Source organism: Thamnophis sirtalis, unplaced genomic scaffold (assembly GCF_051295495.1).
Source record: "Thamnophis sirtalis isolate CommonGarterSnake01/CBP01778 unplaced genomic scaffold, rThaSir2_p1.2 scaffold_8, whole genome shotgun sequence".
NCBI classification, from domain to species: Eukaryota; Metazoa; Chordata; class Lepidosauria; order Squamata; family Natricidae; genus Thamnophis; species Thamnophis sirtalis.
The window spans coordinates 58880791-58902661 of record NW_028261388.1 but is presented as its reverse complement, the minus strand read 5'-3'; the positions used below and the strand labels follow the sequence as shown (position 1 = coordinate 58902661).

At 38.1% G+C, this 21871-nt stretch overlaps 1 protein-coding gene and 1 pseudogene across 21 annotated transcripts in view; both read right to left on the bottom strand.

Annotated features, from left to right (window-relative positions):
- Positions 1 to 21871, bottom strand: part of CASK (calcium/calmodulin dependent serine protein kinase) — a 333687-nt gene that overhangs the window by 49988 nt on the left and 261828 nt on the right. For 12 of the 21 annotated variants that reach the window (XM_087721747.1, XM_087721750.1, XM_087721748.1 and 9 more), the window contains 4 exons: positions 16874 to 16942; positions 15709 to 15744; positions 12668 to 12864; positions 9802 to 9917 (listed from right to left, as the gene is read on the bottom strand). In XM_087721747.1, coding sequence (XP_087577873.1) covers positions 9802 to 9917; positions 12668 to 12864; positions 15709 to 15744; positions 16874 to 16942 — 418 coding nt within the window. The remainder of the gene's footprint in view (positions 1 to 9801; positions 9918 to 12667; positions 12865 to 15708; positions 15745 to 16873; positions 16943 to 21871) is intronic. The other 9 variants (XM_087721752.1, XM_087721757.1, XM_087721760.1 and 6 more) reach the window with 3 other exon arrangements.
- On the bottom strand, positions 16951 to 20390 carry LOC148044431 (uncharacterized; annotated as a pseudogene).

The following is a 21871-nucleotide window of genomic DNA, read 5'->3' as shown; positions in this document are numbered from 1 at the left end:
TTTACCCACCTCGGAAGGATGGAAGGCTGAGTCAACCCTGAGCCGGTGAGATTTGAACCGCTGACCTGCTGATCTAGCAGTAGCCTGCAGTGCTGCATTTAACCACTGCGCCACCTTGGATCAGGGGATAGGCCCTGATCATAGCCTTCCATAGGCCTTAAGCCTGCAGCAGTTGGGAGTAAATGTAGCTGAAGGCTCAGCATGAGGCAATAAGAAGGCCAAAGCAGCCTGGGCCTCAGGCAATACAGAAGGCAATACAGAGAAGGGGGTTGGAGCCCCACCCCCCCAGTCCAGTTTCAGAAATAGCGGGGAGGGTTCGATCCGGGGACCAGGTCTGATGCCCTGCTGTCTGGGGAACAGGCGAAATATGCTGAGGTAAAGGCGCGGAGGGGGGGAATCCTGCCCTCCCCTGAAGCTTTGGAGGTTGATTTAGACTTGTCTTTCTTTTTGTGGCTTTTATCAGGGGCCCCGGAGGCCTCCCTGGGCCTCTGGCTGGTTGTTCTAGATGCGGCCCTGCCAGGCCTCGAACTAACCCCCGCCTGGGCAGTACCCTGGTTATCAACAGAGGGCTCAACTGTACCTCCCAGAGAAGAATGGTCAGCCATTGCAATGATTAGATGCAAAAAGACTCAAAAGGCTCAAAGCACAGCATTCACTTGCAAAACAAAGGACCTCGTGGTCAGCAGCAATGCCAGGAACTTTCCCAGAGTAAACAAAGCCGAAGCGAATGAGAAAGGGAGGGCCGATGAGTCAGCAGTCCCCTTTTAAAGCGCGAGGAAAGGCAACGCCCAACCCCTACGGCGCCTGTGCTCCAAACGGCCCCAAAATGGCGGCCGCAACTCCGGCGCCAAATTTCAAACCCATCAGGGAACGAAAAGGTGCTTCCTTGGCTTTCCCAGCCATAAACCGACCAGCGCGGCAAAGCGCGCCCTCAGAACGGCCCACAGGGCAGTGGTGGGGGAAAAACCACGCTGCGCACGGCGAGCTGGCCCCATCGTTCACAGCAGGAGCCGAGCCGCGAACGGCGGGCGTTTGCTGGCTCCGAAAACAGCTGTTCGGCGGCTAGGTGCAAGCCGGCACACACAAGCGACCTGATCTCAAGCCCAAAAACACAACGAACATTTGTTGCCAACGCCCTGTGAGGCTCCAATAGCCTGCAATCAGAAACCCAATAGCTAGCAGTTAGCAAGGGCAATTCAAATACCTGAGCGAGTTAACGAGGCACGAGGGAACTGGGCAGGCAGCGAACTGCCGCCTCTCCCCTGTCCATACACAAGCTTCCTCCAATCCAAGAAAATACACTCAAGCGAAAAAATCCAAAATAAGGTATAAATTTGTCTCAATAGTCAGGAGAAGAATTGATATACGTCTCTTACGGCTGGACTGAGTTAAGAAACTGAGCCCATCTGGTCAGAGGAGGCGTGGTCAGCAATTTACATAACTCAGTCTCTAGGCTAATGGACAAAGTTAACCCATGCTTGGATTCCCCAAGCAGCACACAGGAGAATCTTTTGGTGATTATGAAAGACCCCTTTAAACTGAACACAAATATAATTTCAAAATAACCGCATCACATAGGTAACTTGAGAAACATGATATTAACATTTAATAACTATAATATATTTAATTGCATGATGTTTCTGACACATGCATGAATTCAATAGGGCTAAAAATGTTTTGCTGCTTTTTGTTTATACTCAATGTCTGATGCATCACACTGCAGTGTCCAAGAATAGTCAGCCAGCCTTGATGGATTCTAGTTGCCCTGATATTATTTTTCCATTGTGAAAATGTCCTGGTGAAATCTGATACATTCATGTTCATCACTGACTGCACCTAGATTTTCAGGAAAGTCTAAGTGTGAATGCAGAAAATGAATCTTTAGTCACATGTTGCACATCATAATCTTGTGTGCCGTAAGAAGCTTATCATCCAGTTAAATGGTTTGAATGGTGGTTTGGTGCTATGTAATTGCCAAGAAAATTTGAATGCTTCCCAGGCAATTTTCTCTGGACCCACTAATAAAACTTTGAACCGCTTGTCATTGGTGATGTATTTGATCTATGGATCAATAAAAATACCTTCCTAAATACTTAAGGATGTAAGATACACCCTAAAGTATTCAGGAAGCAAAATCTTTGTTCTCCAGTGTTATTAAATGTTTCAAAGAAATTAGACACTTGCAGAGTGACAAAGTTGGAAAATTTAAGAATATGAAGATGCATTTTTACAAGTTTTAGCTATAAAAAGTTTTATGGACTTAGAAAAAGTGTTTTCTGATTTGGAGTTATAAGAAGACAAGAAACTTACATTGGTAATCCTCGACTTACAACCACAACTGAGCCCCAAATTTCTGTTGCTGAGACATTTTTGTGTGAATTTGTGTTATCTCAGCTTACAGAGCTTGGATTCATTGAATGAGTTTACCAAAATGTAATATTGCAAAATATACAGCCTCATGCTACGTAACTAAGCTCCATTTTATGCTGAATAAACTAAATTATTAATGTATCTTAAATAGAAAACTATCTTTAGATAGATTTTTACTCCAAAAGTATTTATTAAAATAAATTTGATAAAAATAAAAACAATGCGATTAAAATAAAAAAATCCAATTTAAATTAAAAATATCTGGTTTTTTATTTTTATTTTTTTTAAAAGCATTGATTTCAAGCAAGAGGTAAAATATAAAGAACAGGAAAATAGGAAATATAGGCAGACCTGGACATGTCCAAAATTTCTATTGCTAAGTGATACAGTTGTTGCCGTTTTATGACCTTTCTTTCCACAGTTAAGTGAATCACTGTACTTGTTAAATTAACAACATGGTTGTTAAATGAATCTGGCTTCCACATGGACTTTTCTTGTCTGAAGGTTGCAAAAGGTCATCACCTGACCCAGGACAATGCAACTTTCATAAGTATGTGTCAGTGGCTGAATTTTGATCACATGTTCATGAAGATACTGCAACTGTTGTACGTGTGAAAAACAATGGTAAGTCACTTTTTTCAGTGCCGTTGTAACTTCAAACAGTCACTAAATCAACTGTTCTAACTCAAGGACCACTTGTAATGGCATTTGGAGACATCTTTGAGGAATTGTGTAAGATCCTATGAATTTGATTCAATCGTTTCAGCTATGTTGTGCTTTCTATAGCAGAGGTCACAAACCGGTGGTTCGCAAGATAAGTTTGGTGGTCCACTGTGCACGCAGGTGGAGGAGTTGCTCCAGGATGAGCAATGGGCCAGTCCTGTGACTAGAGCTCTGAAATATGGGCATGGCCAAGCAGCTCATGATGGGACTGGAAATCTCTGCCATAGAGGGAGGTATGAGCAACTTGCAACTTTGCAGAAGGTGCAACATGCAAAGAGTAGCACAGCCCTCGCCTGCAATAACTAGGTAATGTCCAGTTGCTGCTTGAAAAAGCATCTTTCGGACAGAACTCTATTGCATTGTTTTGGAGTGGCCAAATTGTTTTGGAGTGGCCATGATTGTGCACTGATAGTGTGGATCCTCCTTCCAATTCGTTTTATTCTCTCTCATGATAATAAGGATTAGTAACATGTCACCAATTGTAGAAAGTTCGCACCCAGCCCTCTCCTAGAAGAATGGAATATTTTGAGAAATTTTAAAAATAATATTTTTCCCTGGATGAGAAATGGAGAAACATGTTTTCTTAGAGGGAGAAAGCAGCCCCCATCTTCCTTAATAGCCCTATTCATAGGCAAAAATTCCCTGCAGAGAGATCTGAACAAAGAGGAAAGACATTAAGACACAATAGGAATTGTCCAACACCCTTTCAGGACACAAGCCCCTTCACTCAGGCCTGGAAACCATCTTGGGCATTGGATCTTCATATCTGACACATTTAGTCTGTGGGAAACTGGGAGGGCGAATTGTAAGGAACTGGGGAGATATATATAGTCATAATAACATTCTGAGAGTCAAGGACATTCTGCCCTGCACCTGGAGGGGTATGACTAGGAGGCATCTCCAGTTGGAACAGTGTTTTGATTGGATCATGTGATGAACATGTGGGTGCTGGATAGGTGCTTAGACTTTCTTTTGGGAAGCTTTTCCCAGATGTGCCAATATGACATCTCTAGTACAATAGAACTTTGAGGAGCTTCAAGCCTTGGAGTCTTATTTCGTTGGGGGTGTTACTGGAACCCCGACATTTTCATTACATCATCTCAGAGAGATGTGGTTCTGCTTCATCATTAAACCATCTTTCCAATCAGCCTCCATATTTCCAGTGTTTTTCTCCCAGCTTGGAACTGAACGAGATGAATATTTCTTCCAACAAAGGCTTGAAGTTTATTTAAATATCTGTGGCATGTACTAATTTTATTGTGATCTTGACAAGCTTGGGAGGGCAGAGACTTGAACCTGGGTCCCCTATATACTTAGTTTATTTGTCTCTTTAGCTTGCCATTTTGTAGCCCAAGTATGCCCACCCACTTTCTGGAGAGCTTAAATGACGTCTCTGGTTTCTCTTTATGAACAGGAATTGGCTGCTGATAGTAATTGTTGCATTTAACGATTTTAATTCCTCAAGGTGCTCTGGCACGCTGCCTGATTTGTAACTCTGGGTTGCAGGTATTGCTGATGAAAAGGAAGGTATTCAGACAGAATGGTTTAGGTTTCCATGACAGCTGTGACTGTCATTGATCTTCAGTGTGTATTCCTCCATTTTCGTACAGGTAATCCTTGATTTACAACAGTTCCTTTTGTGACCATTCAAAGTTACAATGGCACTGAAAAAAGTGACTTCTTACCGTTTTTCACACTTATGACCATTGCAGCATCCTCACAGTCACAAAAGACTGGGTGAGGTGATGCGTCCCTTGACATGAGTGATGTTGAATTGGCCACGCCCACCCAGTCACATGATCACCCAGTCACACCTACCCAGCCGGTCATTAGGGCAGATAACCAGTTGTTATCTTATTTGAATCCCACCACTGGATATACTGGATTTGGTTACATTTAATATCATATAAATGTCTTTCCCCCTATAATTACTCTACATAATCCTAACTTTATAGTACTTAAACTACCTTAAACTGTTCATTTTAATTCAAAGTAAGGAAATTTGGAGACCTTTGTAAACTTTGCAAAGGAGAAATTATTTCTTTCTGTTATTTAGTTTTTTGTTTATATTTGGATACTGAAATTACTTAATATCTGTGAAATGTGGACATGCTTATAGAGTAGAGAAGTGGAACTTTTGGAATACTGCATATTGGAGCTTATCCTTTAGTAAAGGAGAAATTATCTATCTTAGTTATATTAAACTTGGGTTTTATTTTATTTTGTTTACATTAGGATATTGGGAGCATTTTGTTTATAGTTAAGAGTTGAAATGTGGAATATTAAGTTTTACGTATGTAATTAATATTAAAATCTAAATTCTTTTGCTGAAAACTGCAGTGAAGCAGGCATTATTTATTTGATTTGCCTATTGTTAAGAGATAGATTATGAAGAATTTTATATTTGTTATCTAAGAGGAGATTATGGGATTGTTTATACTTGCCATGATGAGGGTGGGAAGTCACGTTCTTAAGGGGCTTTTCTACTTTTCTTTTTCTTGCATTTTTCTCTTTTTTTCTAGTTTGTGTTATCCTTTACTATTAATAAACTTTAATAAAATTTGCTATTCAAAACTTTTAATATTTTTTTAAAGAAACAAAAATCCTAGGAAATAATATACATACCCCTAGAAAGAATGCAGATGAGCAACTTGGAATAAGCAGTTATTTAGAATAAAAACATATTAAAAGGTGGAGAAAGCCATAGCATGGAAATACAAGAGGAGGAATGGGAAAGTGAGGAATATTGATTCAAAATGTTGCTTTAAAAAGTTTTTTTTTGTACGAAGACCTATCTCTGCTATTAATTATCTCTTAACAGGTGAGTAACTAAAGAGCAGCCGTGGTCTTCATATTTGCTGAAATCACCATTTATATTAATAATACAATACTTTTAACTGTTCACATAATATCAAAAAATAAAAAATAAAAAGTAATTGACATTACTCTATAAGCAAAGATAAGATAAGTGATGGAAAGGACCTGTATTGCTTATCATACTTGCATTTTAATACATACAGACATTTGAATAGAATTCTGACAAAAATGCAGCTTTTCTAACGTAAGTACTCTTGTGGAACTATACCTGGGTTTCTGTTTTCCAACTTTTCAAATACACACACACACACATCAAAATGTGCAAACTTTTGAGCTCTTCAGACAAAAAAGTGAAAAAATCCCCTGATTTGACTTGATAAAATCTTCATGGATGGAATTTAAATTAAATATATTTGCAAGTGTTCTGATCCCTTCCACCTTTCATTTTCATTTTTACCATGCAGACCTGATGACTTTTTGTCTGGTAAAAAATATTAGAAACCTCAAAAGTTTATGTTTCTTCTGGCAAATTTAGAACATTCCAGAAAGTAAATGCTTCTGATTCTTCTTTCTCTTCCAAATACAAATGAACCCATCTGTTCAACCATATTTATTACCACATCTTCTTAAAACAAAACCTACCCATATAGGTGGACATTCCAGGTGGGTAGCTAATGGCAGGCAGCACTGTGGCAAGTAGCAAAAGCAGCAAATGTCCAGTGTCCCCTCCCCAGGGGAGGCTCATGGAGACTGATTCAATAGGGACTGCATGTGGGTTGAGAAGTATCCCTGTGATAGGATGGGCCTCTCAGGGAGACAATAGGTGGTGGATAGACCTGAGAGTGAATGAGTCTGTGTGTGTGTTTATTACCCACTTTCTTAAGTGATATTTGGGAGGCAGGGAAATTATTGGAGTACCATCTTGCCAGTCAGTGGAAGAGGATGGCTAGGGTGATATAGTTGGATGGGAAATGGATCAATTGCTTAAGGCTCCAGGCAGTATAATGAAAACTAAAGTTCTGTGGGGGCTTGTCTCGATTGATAGGAGGGTGATTAGATAATATGAATGGAGGAAGGGATCCAGAGCCAGGGGAACCAGAGTTGGGGGAAAATGTATACTCTGGGGGTCTGGGTCAGAGTGGTACATTCAGATGGTGATGGGGATGGGACATTTTGATGAGAAGCAGAGGGTTGTTACTGGGGAAGATGCCCCTGAGGTTTGGTACCAGTGGTGTATTCTGGTCTTCTTTGCTTAGGCCCAAACCAGTGGTGGGATTCAATTTTTTTTACTACTGTTTTTGTGGGTGTGGCATGGCTTGGTGGGACTGGCGGGGGAAGGATACTGTAAAATCTCCATTCCCTCCCCACTTGAGGGGAAGGTTACTGAAAAATCCCCATTTCCTCCCATTCAGCTGGGACTCGGGGGGGCAGAGAATAAATGGGGGTGGGGCCAGTCAGAGGTGGTATTTACTGGTTCTCCAAACTACTCAGAATTTCCACTACTGGTTCTCCAGAACTGGTCAGAACCTCTGACACAAACCCTGGTAAACAGACTCACAGAGATCCAGGATTTCAGCTGCTGCTGCTTAATTCCAGGCCAGTCAATAATAAAGCTCCCCTTATTTGTAACCTTATTAGGGAGGAGCAAGCTGACCTGGATTATCATGACTGGGCCAAAAGGTGCGGGTCAAAAGGTGCCTGGCAGGATTTCAGGTGTGGCACAAGCCTAGATTCCAGGGCAGGGGAGAGGGATGTAGCAGTTGTCATTCAAAAGTCTGTTGATGCTGTTCTAAAAGTTGCTGGTTGTGAGACCCTGTTTCTGAAGATAGACTCACATGATCAGCTAGGAATGTTGCTGCTGTACCAGTCTCCTTGATGTGTAGCAATCTCCCTGCTTGTCATCTCAGGGTTGGCAGTGGAGCTCCCAAGGTTTATGGTCTCAGGGGACTTCATTTTGCCATTCCTGAAGCTCCTCTCAGAAGCAGAATTTTATGGCTACTATTGGCCTATCCTGACTTGGAACATGGCTCTTTTGTTGGCTCAGTAGTAATGTGATCTGAGAATAGAGTTTTCCTTGTCCATCCTATCATAGTGAGATCATGTCCTGGTGACCTTGACATTTTCATATGCTATCCTCTTCTGCAAGGAGGCCCAATTTATTTGATTGGTCTGCCTCCAGCAACTGAGGGACCTAGTGAGATTTCAAAGGGAGTCTGGGGTTGTTCCTGAGGTTCTGCCTGCCAAGGTTTATCCATAACCTGAAAAGGTTTATCATCTTTGTCCTGAATGAAGTTGAACTGTCACAGATGGACCAGTGTGTAATCTGAGGGTCATCCTGGACTCAAGACTCCTGGCCTATAAGCAGCTAACAGTCATGCTAGGAACATCTTTGCTCAACTTAAACCTAACCCTAACCCTTTCCTGGATTCAGAAGCCCTTCAGTCACTCATACTCTGGTCATCTCCTGTATAGGCTACTTCAATGTGCTATACTTAAGACTATCCTTCAAGAGCATCTGGAAGTTGCAACTGGTGAAGAATGTGTTAATTTCACCTAACAGGATCCAGGAAGATAGCCTTCTCTGCTATTACCCCTGTCCTTTAGAACACCTTGCTCTCAGAGATGAGGTGGACCGCCATTCTTCTGACTTTCAGAAAGAGTGTCAAGAATTGCCTCTACCAACTGGCATGGGGTTGAAGAGTGTTAGGCAATCCTGGGGATGATTGGTGATGTGAGGCTGTTCTCTCCACCTTCGCATTTTAATTTTAATACTATATAATCCTATGGTTTAGCCATACCCTTACTGAGATTCGAACTAAATATATATGACATTAAATATATATATATATATATATATGTAGGTCTCTAGTTGTTCGGGTTTTCTCCCGCGTAGAATTGGATATGTCTTTGCGACGTTTCGACGAAGTCACATTCGTCATCTTCAGGCTGCTGCTGACTACTTCAGGTTTGGTGTTTCCAGGAGTAGTGGAAGTAGAGTAGTAGAGTCACTACTCCTGGAAACACCAAACCTGAAGTAGTCAGCAGCAGCCTGAAGATGACGAATGTGACTTCGTCGAAACGTCGCAAAGACATATCCAATTCTACGCGGGAGAAAACCCGAACAACTAGAGACCTACATAGTAACACCCGCGAAAACCTCAGAAAACATATATATATATATATATATATATATATATATATATATATATATATATATATATATATATATATATATATATATATATATATATATATATATATATATATATATGACACTAAATACACACACACATACACACTCTTTATACAATTAAGGACATTTAACATATACAAATATATTTAAATCTCCCAGTTACACATTTCCTTTAGTAGCAGAATATCACAGTTCAATTTATTTACAGAAATAAACTTCAAAAGGAGTGCTACCTAACATGGTTGCCATTTTTTGATTTAGTAATTAAAAATAATCCAAACTCAAATAATACAGAATAATTTAGAATATGTTTAGTTTCATTTATATTATAATAAAATATGCTCAAACTCTGAAGGAATTAAAAAAATAAAATGATGAAAATTATGTTTCTTTAATTCATCTGCATAATTATTAATAATGACCAGAAATGCATATTTAAGCTTCAAACATATGCATGCACAAAATCTTAGATTACCTAGCATTTATCTCTCCCCCCCCACCTCAATACTTATTTTGCTCTAGAGGCAAATAGCTAACTAAATTTAGCTAATAATTACATTTCCTTTTTCTGCTAAATGTGTTTGAACATATTGATTTTTTGCAACTAAACATGTCCCTGGGAAATTAATATTAATGTTTAAAAAGCTAACAGTGCACCAATTTTAGGAACGTCTGAGATAGATTTGTATTTTTCTCACCTGCATTGTGCTTTGCTAAATATTTGTCTTTGTACTGCTTCTTTTTCTTTCCAAACCAAGTACAGCTTGCCTGCTGCTCTTGTTTAGTCTTCTCCATAGCAATACAAGCTACTCGCCTTGCAAGTGAACAGGAAACAACTATCAGCTGTACATTAAAGGTGACCTACTTTAGTATTATTAATTCAGAAAATAATATCCCCTCCCACTTTTTACTTGTAAACAGATTAAAATATTTTCAAGGTTTCAAATGGAAATTTTAAACGAGTATTCTAAAAGTACAGAGGCCCTCTTATGTAGCAGCCACTCAGGAGACTATAAAATTAACTGCAGTGTTGGAGAACTTTGTAGGATAGGAATAACACTGTAATAGTTCCTGTTTTTTAGTTATCTGAAAGGACAGGTCACAGTGGAATGTTTTCCAGTTCTCAAAACTTGTCATGGCCAAAAACTGATAGACACAAAGAGAAAACTCCTGTGACAATATTCATACAGATATAATCTCAATAAATGGGCACAACATCAATTAAGCTTCATTTGACCTCCTCAGTTGAATTATCATCAGGTATTGATCAAATTGAATTCAGGAAATATATCTACAAGGTAGAAATGTATGCTTTTACAAATGATCACGGTATACTTTCCTAAATCAGAGACCAAGGAAGTAATTGAATTTGTGTATATTCATCGCTTCCACTAGTATTCTAATGGACTTCCTGGCAGACTGAATGATCAACTGTGTTCCAATGAAGTTACTTTTAATAAGCTAAGGTCAGGATTTCCCAGCCATTATAGAAGGCTACCAAAATAGAATCAAGATCCAGCATGAGTTATATTTTATGATGCAGTTCTTCTGAAACCAAGCATTTATGACCTAGAAGTGGTCTAAGATCAGTGTAATATAGCTAAAGAAAAAAATTTCCCCTGTCCAATTGTGTCCGATTCTAAGGGGCAATATTCATTTCCGTTTCTTAGCTAGTGTTGTCCAAAGATGTTTCTGTGGTCATGTGGCCAGCATGACATCACATCACAATGCAGAACATGTGGTGAAACATGAAATGCTGTTACCTTCCCATCGAAGTGGTACCTATTTATTTACTTGTATTTGCATGCTTTTGAGTTGCTAGGTGGGCCAGCATAATATAAGTATTACCCAAATAAAACCATTTATTGAGGCATGAGATTATTGTTGTGAGGATAAAATGAGGCATTCAGTTCTCAGAAAAAAGAATATATAAACAAAATACAGAAATTAACTGATAATACAGTTTATTACCTCTTTAGAGTTACTGGATTCATTTCAGGTTGCCAAGATAGTAAGGGAATTATTGTGTTGCAGACAATCTGTTTAATACAAACCTAAGTAATCACTGGGTTTTTCTTTCTCCAGAGAACAAAATTTTAAAATGATTTTAGCTATTGATATTGTGACAGCACCCTCTTCATTGATTTTTATAAGATACTACATCTCAATATATGTATTGCTAAAGATTGAAGTATTAAGAAAGGAAACTAAAATACAAGAACTGTGTATTTCAGGCCAAATTAAAAACAATGTAACTTCTTTAAAGTCCATTATAATGATAGTGATTGCAATGAAACAAATGCCATCTGATGAAATTTAAGTTGTTGTCTGGAACAGTTTACTACTTTTCTAAACCACCTATAATCTTTTATAATCTACTTTAGCAAATCAATTTGGGGACAGGAAGAATATTTTTCAACTATTGTGAGCTGGCTGTTTTTACTATGATATTATCTAGGCAGAAATATTCTTGTCATATTTATTTCAATCATTTTTATCTTATTTTATGTTGTATGTTAAGACATGAGTGGAAACAGTGCAAATAAAAATTCACCAACACGAGGATGAAGTTGTTTGATGGGTATTGTTAGTATATTCTGTGAGACTGAAGTTGTTTCAGGAATAATAGTTAAACTGAAAGAAGTTAGTACACTTGCAGATGGCAGTTATAATATCATATACAAGCAATCCTTGTTTAGTGACTTGTTTAGCGATTGTTCAAAGTTACAACTGCACTGAATAAGAACACTTATAGACAATCCTCTTAGTGGCCATCCTTGTAGCACATGGTTGTAATTCAGGCACCTAGCAATTAGTTTACAATTATTACAATTACATAGTCCCGCAGTCATGTGAATGCCATTTGTAACCTTCACTCTCAATCTCTGACAAGGAAAGTCAATGGGGAAGCCAGCAAATGGTGATCACATAGCCATGCCTAACAACTGCATAGGATTCACCTAATGATGGCAATTGGAACTGCCACAACTGCTGTTGTAAATCAGTGCAGTCATGTTATATCACATTTTAAGACTGCGTTGCTTAGTGATGAATTGCCAATCCCAATTATCTTTGTTAAATGAGATCTAACCGTACATTATATCCAGAATCAATATGGTGTTCATATTGGATTTTGTGAAAGATTGATTAAAATATATATTTTCAACTGGGCTATGGGGCAACAATAGCAGGATCATCTTCTTGCTTCCTTATTGTTTTAGGTATTTTTTGATAAGGCTGATAATTTTTTTCTTTATTTACACACAAGTTTTCAAGTAACTCTATCTTCTCTTATAAGAGGATGGAAAAATATGATTTTTTTACTTAGGAAAACTGCCACCTAAATTTCTATAGCAAGTGACCTAATGAATACTTCATACTACTTTATACAACTAAAAATATGTTCTGTTTTCAGTAATAGCCTAGCCAATCAAGTTACTTCATTCAAGCATTCTCTTTATCAACCAAAACCACAAATGTTTAAAATATGAAATACTGAACAAATTCAATTATTAAAAATTTAAGCAAACTACTTTCATGTTTATCAATTTCCAAACAACATACCATTCCTGAAGCTCAGGAGAAGGAATGAGTCCTGCAGTTCCATTTTTTGAATTCTCGAGTTTACCCTGCCACCAATTGTGATCATCTTTGCTAATAATCTGGATAATATCGCCAACTCTAAATCTGATACCAGCTTCCTTGCAGGGAATAAGATCATCTTTTGCTGGATCATATTCAAATTGTGCTCTTACATATATCTGAAAACAATATTAAGAGACAGAAAATATTAAGTTAATATGTTAGGATTTTAGATATAATAGCTTCCATATACAGATTTAAGTTTTCCTTTGATTTTCTTTTATAAACAGCCTTTACAATAGAATTGCAGAAGATTTGGGGCATCGTCTGAGAGAGTTGTGTAGCTATAGTTGAAATCATATATACAGCCAATATTCTGTCACATTTCAAGAAAATCCTGTCTTCCCCAGTTATAGATTTATAAAGCAGAACCTGCAGTATTTGAGAGGGTTTCATAATAATCTAGGTGAAGTTTTTGGGGAGAAATGCAGGGAGAAAGAAGCAGACAGATCTACTGCTTGAACTAAATTCAACCAAGTGGACAAATTCACACATATTAATAAACTAAGATCCAAAAATTATTTAGATTAGCAATTATACTGCAGTTTTTTTGGAACATAATGCTAAATATGAATAAAAATATTTTAAACTACATTTTGAGTATAATTTTATTGGTCACATTACTGTTTCACCTCATGCCTCATTTATAAAAATGGAGAAATATTAACCACAATACAGGAATAATAGAAAAGCACAATTAAAGGATTATATAATATTGTGCACTAATTATATAAAAAGTATGTTCATATGAACAAATAGGGGTGATCTTTTGCTTGCAAAAAGGAAGGATTGTAGGAGTATGACTCTAAACTGTGAGAAGTGGTTTGTCCAAATATATTGAGCTCCCTCAGTATATCATCTGCTGCCAGAACAGCAAATGTTGAATTACATCTAGCTAATAAAAAGTGGCTGTCAAACTGTTACTTAATCTCAACTGGTAAGAGAAATAAAGTATATTTTCAATTAATCATTATGAGAAGCTGGGGTTCAATTTTATGAATCATCCTTGGGATAATTTATACTTACTTCATTTTAAACTACATATATTCAGTTACTAATAACATTTTTAAAACCCAGCTCACAAGCTATACACAGTACTACTTGGCAACGGTATAATCTCTCAGAATAAATGATTTTTTAAAATGTATATCACTGAGCTGACCTTGGGTGATCTCAAAAAGCTAAGCAGGATTAGCTTTTCTAAAATTAATATTTTATTTATATTATATTAAATTGATATTTAATATAAGATTAATATTTGGAGATATCTAGGAAATATCAGGGCTATTGACAAGTCTTGGAAGTTGAAAAAAATATCTTGGAGAAAATAAAAGCAAAACTAGAGTATTTGAAATGCCACATGAATCTTTATGCACTAGGGAATCATTTACATTTGTTTATTTTGGGGGGTACATTTATTTTGCTTAATAATAATATATAAAACATTTCATATTTTTATTACTATTGTATGAACTAAATTCATTCCATCAAGGCATATTACAATTGGTTTACATATAATGTTAAATGATGTTTTGGAATGATTACTGTTCTATGAACAAACACGAGGAAATATAGATTCACATACTTTGCTTTTTCTGTGTGGCTGGGTTAGTGTTTTATTGCACTTTCAAAGAAACCTAAATTGGTTTTATTTATAAAATCCAAGGTCATGATTTAAAACAAGAAAGTTTACTTAATATTCTTCATGTTAAAAAGCAATTTTATCTCTGTAACTTAATGTGCATTAAGTTTTAGAGTTCTTTTAAGATCTATTAAGGTAGTTACAGATAAAATATGCAATTTCTGTATTAAGATACAGCCCAATTAAGAGTTTTTCATAAATTTTATCTATCATCCATTTACTGTTATCACACATGTTCAAGAAAATCTGAAATTGAAAGAGGTCTTTTGGTTATACAAATATAAAGAAGATATGGCTGCAATTGTTCATTTAAAAAAAATATAAACAGCCCTTCTGTTTGTAGTTAAGTTCCAGATCTTTTGAAAAATCTGGGGAAAGCTCTAGGGAATCCTTACTTGGAATAAGGTGGGGCAGACAGAAAATCCATTGAACCAACTGACATAAAGGATTTTGATTTCCACTGTTTATTTTTTTAATTTGCAATTTTACATTATAGCATCAAAGATTAAAGTATCTCAGTTAAAGATATGTACAACAATAATGGACAATTGCTTCTATTTCTTTAAAACAAAAAACCCCTAACAAACTAATTTTAAAAAGCTCTTATGGGAGTCCAATAATAAATAAAGGGTAGCAGCTGGATGTTCCTCCATACTTGCTTTTGATTCTACAAAAAACAAAAAACAAAAGTGTATTTCCCCAACCTCTGTGTTTATGTGAATGTAGCTAAAAGAGAATCCCCACAACTGTTTCATTTAAAAAAGGCTACTTTCCTGTCCTTTTTAATTTTTGTAATTAATTAAATTTAATACATTTAATTGTACATCATTTGCACTTTCAGCCTGATCATATATAACAAGTCATTTGTAATGATCTTATTTGAAGAGCCATCCTGCTCTCATCAGGGCAATAAAGCTACTAGAAAGCAACAATTATATATAAAAGGTTTATTAAGACAAATATGCGCACAATACATGATTCTTGGATAAGATTTAATGCATAGCAATAACATGACAAAATAGCAAATCAAAATCATAAAATCAAATCAAATGAAATATGATGAGAATGTTGGTGCTGACAGACAACATGAAAGTGAATGGAGAAGCTGTTAGTAAGAAAAAAACAACTTAGTATCATAGGAGTAATAGGAGTACCACATGATAAATAGTCTGTGTTGATCAGCCATATAAATAAAACACAAAATGATAAAAGCTGTAAAATCTGAATCAGCACATCATAGGATAAAAAAATTGAAATGGTAAGGAGAAAATGGTATTAAGTAACTAAGTTATGAAAGCTTTTATGGCAAATAGCTATTCACCTGTCGTCCTTTCGGTTGTGTTGTTGATGGCAAGTCCTGCAGAATAAAGTCAACCCAGGAATAGTAATTTTTCATCTTACTTTGAAAATAGGTAACAGTTTTAATGTCAAAGCTATTTTAGAGGTATTAACTATAATTATCTTCAGAAAATGTCAAACCCAGATTGTTTAGCAGCAAGCTGAAGCAGATAAAATTTAAGCAGATAGAAAGTGTGCTTTTAATAAAGAATTGATCATCTTCAACACAAAAATTCCTTAAACAAAGGAAAGTAATATTAATATTCAAACTGTATTCCTGATGAGGCATTAATATTGATTAACATTGTAATTACAAATTGAAGCTAATATTTAATTGTATCCATTTTAGTATTTTTATCAAAATGTAATTGCAATATTTTGAACAGTTTTTGAACTTCTCCAGAAGGTTTTTAAATGTTTAGTTTAGTGTTGACAGCAGAAATACAAAGAATATTTTTGAGGCAACGTTTTTCTACAGATACTTTTTAACATTTTACCATGTGTGTTCACAGAAAAAGTAAACAGCAGCAATATCAACAATGTTTACTAATATCTTTTTGCCTGAACATATGGTAAAAAGAACAGCACTTTGTGTTAAAGATGTGATGTTAATAGCTTGCTTGTAAATGCTTATAAAGAAAGTTTCTTTCGCTTTTCATATCCAGGCAAGGCTCATATTTCACAAAAATATGTGCAGGTACAACAATAGCAAGGGACACACCAATTCATTAACTCAGATAGCGGAAACCAATGTGGTAATCTAGAGAACTTTAATAATAACAATAGTAATAATGATGATGATGCCTAGCTCTTGAAGGCCTCAAATATCTGCTTTACAAATGTTTTGCTTAAAAACACAAACAAAAGTTCAAAATGGAAATTATTCTTTTTGTTTAACTTTGAGCTAATCAGGATAAGAATAACAAGAAGCATATTTCAAAATGATTAAAATGTTTACCTGATGGTTGAATGCAACTCATTAAAGGGATGTTCACTAGAAAATTATATTACTGAATAAACCATTGAATGAGAAAAAATAGGGAATTTTAAGTATTTTTCATTTTCTTAATAGATTGAACATAGAAAAAGAATGGTACATTAGCACCAACAAGACTGCAATACTCTCTGTCTGGAACTGGAGGTCTTACCGAAATAGAATTGTTAATGCTGCTATGGCCATTAGCTGGGGACTGTCTGGATGTAGAGGGGGAATCTCTCTGAAATAAGACACAAGGTTCATTATCACACAACACTACACAGATATATTTTAATAAACAAATACTGATAGGTTTAAAACCACTTTTGCCTTATTCTTCTTAAGAAATAATATATTTTAACTTGCACAATACACCTAAAAAGTCTATTTTTACATAGTTTGCAGTTTTAGTGAAACTGCTTATTTATTCGCTCTGTTTTCTCTTAGTAGCAGAAACATTTCATTGTGTTCATCATCTCTTCTGAAATGATTGCTTATATGATGATGAAAAATACAAAGATCTCACTCGCCTAATTATCATATAATGCAAAATCAGGTTTGTTAAACCACATTCAAACATTATAGGCTTTAGATGCCTCAGTTAAAGACAATTTTATTTATTCCTAGGATAAATCTTTTCCAGAAATAACAGGTGAAGTAAGTTAGCATTTTAAGATTTGGTAGTGGGAAAGTAGTATATATTCCTTTAAAAAAATAGTACTAATGATATAATTTTTAAAATACTTCTATGGTTTTGCCATACATACATACATACATACATACATACATACATACATACATACATACATACATACTTCTTTGTAAGAAACTATTAGCTTCGTTGAATACTTTTGCAGCAAATAATTTGCATTATGAAAAATAAAGAATATAAAACAAATAATTTTGCACAGCAACATTTGAAATTAGTACTATTTTTAAAGCTTATTTTTATTCCTTTAATATACCAAAGAGAAAAAGACAAAGAAAAATGAGGAAAAGGCAAAAAAGGAAACAAAAACTTTTTTATATTACAGAAAGAAAATTAATCCTTGAGCATAATATTTATCAGTATGTCTTCACTTTCTATATATGAGCTGGCTATTAAATTTGTTAAGAATTTTTAAATAAATTTGATAGACAGCTCATATATAGAAAGTAAAGACATACTGGTAATTGTAAATCTGGAGTTGCTCTGTATTTCTAACATCGAACTATAATCTATTTTATTGTTGTCCAAACATGATAAATCTGTAATTCATCTTGTAATATTAGATACCGTATTCTTGGTTATAGAATTAAAACTGATATTCAAATTTTTAAACAATATTGCTCTTGTAACAAGATATTAAATACAAATTGAGTAGTAGTAGCAGCATAATTCTAAATAATTTGAGTAGTGTCTCATCTGTTTTACATTTTGTAACTTAGGTTTGGTTTGGTTTATTGGATTTATATGCCATCCTTCTTTCAAGCTCAGAAACCACAGCCACTCAGTCTTGGAGGGATTGAGCTTGAGCCTGTTCTTCCCCATCCAGATCTGCACATCCTCCAGGCATCGGGACAACATGTCGAGGGCATCGTTTGGGTGGTATGGGATAGAGATGAAAAATTGGGTATCATCAGCATATTGATGATACTATACCCCAAAACTCACTCAGTGGTTTCATATATATGTTGAACAGGAGGGATGAGAGAACCGACCCCTGGGACACCCCACAAGTGACATGCCTCGGGGTCGATCCCTGCCCTCCAGTCAACACAAACTGCGACTGATCCGACAGGTAGGAGGAGAACCACTGTAAAATGGTGCCCCCCACTCCCAACCCCCCAAGTCATCACAGTAGGATACCATGGTCAATGGTGTTGAAAGCCGCTGAGAGGTCTAATAGGACCAGGACAGAGGAGCAGCCCCTGTCCCGGGCCCGCCAGAGATCATCGACCAATGCGACCAATGCCGTCTCCGTACTGTATCCAGGCCTGAAACCCAACTAAAACGGATCCAGGTAGACAGCTTCATCCAGGTACTGGGGAAGCTGACATGCTACCGCACTCTCAACAACCTTCGCTACAAAGTGAAGGTTGGAGACCGGACGATAGTTGGCTAAAGAAGCTGGGTCCAGGGAAGGCTTCTTAAGGAGGGGCCTCACCACCGCCTCCTTCAAGGCGGTGGGAAAGAACTCCTCTCTCAACGAAGCGTTGGTAATTGCCTGGAGCCAGCCTCGTGTCACCTCCCGGGAAGCCGAGACTAACCAAGAGGGACACAGGTCCAGCACAAAAGTGGCAGCACTGAGTCTCCCCATAATCCTGTCCATGCCCTCGGGGGTCACATGGTCAAACTCATCCCAGATGGTCTCCACAAGATTCATCCCCGTCGACTCGCCCGAATCTACTCAGTCAGAGTCCAAGCCTGTCCGGATCTGAGTGATTTTATCCTGCAGATACTGCAGCCCTACCCTGCAAGTGGTCTTTCCCAGTTCCTTGGTTAAATAAGGAGTGGGTCACCCTAAACAGGACGGCTGGGCAGTTATCTGCGGACGCGATAAGAGCAGAAAAATGTTGCCATTTTGCCACTTTTATTGCCACTAAGTAGTATTTAATATGAATTCTTACTAGTGTTCGATCAGATTTGGACCGGCTGGCCCTCCAACCACTCTCTAGGCGTCTTTTCCAGCGTTTCATCTCCTGGAGCTCCTCGATAAACCAGGGAGCTACCTGGGATCGACACCGGGTCAGATGCCGCAAAGGCACAACACGATCCAAAGCCCCAGTGGCCGCCCTATCCCAGGCTTCCACTAGGGCTTCGGTCAAGTTGTGAGCAAGGGATTCAGGAAAAGTCCCAAGCTCCATCAGGAACCTTTCAGGGTCCATCAGGCCCCTGGGGTGGAACCATCTAGTCGGTTCTGCCTCCTTGCGGTGAGGGGTAGCAGTATGGAAGTCAAGCCTGATGAGGAAATGATCCGACCATGACAAGGGTTGGATAGAAATATCCCCTAAATCTAGATAATTCATCCACTGCCCAGAGACAAAAATCAGGTCGAGTGTGTGTCCCCCATTATGGGTGGGGTCTTGAATTAACTAAGTTAGATCCATAGCCATCATGGAAGCCATGAACTCCCGAGCTGACTCGTATGTCTTGCCAATGGAAGGCAGATTGAAATCCCCCAGGATCATAAGCCTGGGAAAATCAACCGCCAATTCAGCTAATACATCTAGCAGCTCCGACAGGGCCAATGAAACGTAGCAGGGAGACAAGTACGTAACAAAAAGGCCCACCTGAACTCCAAGGGACTCACACCCGCCTATCTGAGGCACAGTGACCTCCTGAGGTCCGAGACTTTCCCTAATAACCACTGCCACCCCCCTGCCCCTGCCCTGGGCTCTCAGCTGGTGAAACGCCCAGAAGCCTGGTGGGCATAATTCACTAAGGGGAACACCCCCCTCATCGCCCAACCAGGTCTCTGTAATGCACACCAGGTCCGCTCTACCCTCTTGTATGAGGTCGTAAATGAGGGGAGCCTTATGTACCACAGACATGGCGTTAAGCGACATCTGCCGGAGACCAGGGTCCTGTAATCCCGAGCACCCAGGGGTGTGAGAAGTGTGATGAGGGTCGGAACGTGCGATCACTCTTAAACAGCGAACCTGTGTCCCCCAAACATAATTTGGCCCTCAGCCCCCACCATATCTGCCTCTCCCACAAACAGTAGAGATGGTGATCACCCCCTCCCAATGGAATGGCTTAATGTCTCCCCCGGAATCCCAACCCTTCCCAGCACTCCCGACCCGCACCCATTAGTTAGCTCTGGCCTGTGCCCTGGCAGACTCCCCCCCAAGCCTGTCTGAGCCATCCGTATCAACCCCCTGCCCCCCCTTAAAATTTGATTAAAAACCCCCTGTACAAAACCCCTAAGAAGACTCTTCTTCACATGCCACCTCTCGGGATCCCAAGATCCGTCATTAAGGAAGCGTCTTGATAGGCAAGAAGGCCATCCCCGGGAAAGGGGGAGTTCCCAAAGGGAATAAAGTCCTGTCGCAGTATAACATAGAGGAGAGTGTGACATCAACCAAACAGGATGACATCACGGGGAGATGGAACAAGGAGATGACATGTCCGGGGGGGGGGGGGAAGCCGACAGTGTTCAAGGGGGGTAGTGGGAAGCTGCTGCTGCCCAAACCCACGCCAGCTTCAGAGACCCCAGGCCGGGCCTCCCGACGACCACATCCATGCCGGCTGCAGAGACCCCAGGCCGGGCATCCCGCCACCACCGCTGACCACACCCACGCCGGCAGATGCCGACGCTCTTCATTCTCCTCTCACCGCCAACCTTCACTCACGATGTTCCGGCTACGAAGCAGTAAATCGCAGCTCAAGGGTATCCCCGAGGTCCCAGGAAGTTCTCATAGCTAGACCTGGAACAAACAATGGGATAGGGCACCCCCTGCAACCCCCGGGAAGGACAATCATCTCCCCGAAGCGCTCCTCAAATGCGACAGGACACCATCTTGGGCATGCGCACAGAGGGTCAGAACTTAATTATTACATAAGGGATTATCTTTAGCGGAACATAAAGAGGAATCTTTTGCTGAATCATATTGGCTTAGTTTTATATTAAGATTGTAATAAACATATCAATGTTATTTTATTATTAAAGTTCAATTATTCTTAATATTAAAAATGATAATTATTAATGACCCATAGCAGTTGATCTGTTAATATGGGTTATTCTGACTTTTTATTTAAGAGTTCTTTCAAATGATTAATATCCAGCTTAGTGGTAGTCTTTAATTGTTTATAAAAAAAGAACTCTTTAAGAAAATCCCAATATTGATATTTACTCAGGAGTTTTAGTCACTTCACTTCATATGGGCCAAAGTGTGAAATCAAGAAAACTTTTCACAATTTTAGATATTCAAAATTTATTGGCAATAAAATAATCCACGGTATCTGTATCACCCCTTCCTTCCCAAATATAGAACTATACAAAGGGTAAATTTATTATGTGAATAAGGATTGAAATTATACTTTCATCCTGGTATCTTCAAATATATCTTGCAATCTTCAGTGCAAGAAAATGCAATGGAGTTATGGTTGAAAATAGCCAAACCATATCAAAGGAGTCACATAGTAAACATGCCATAATTATTTTTTTAATTTGATTCTTATATTGGA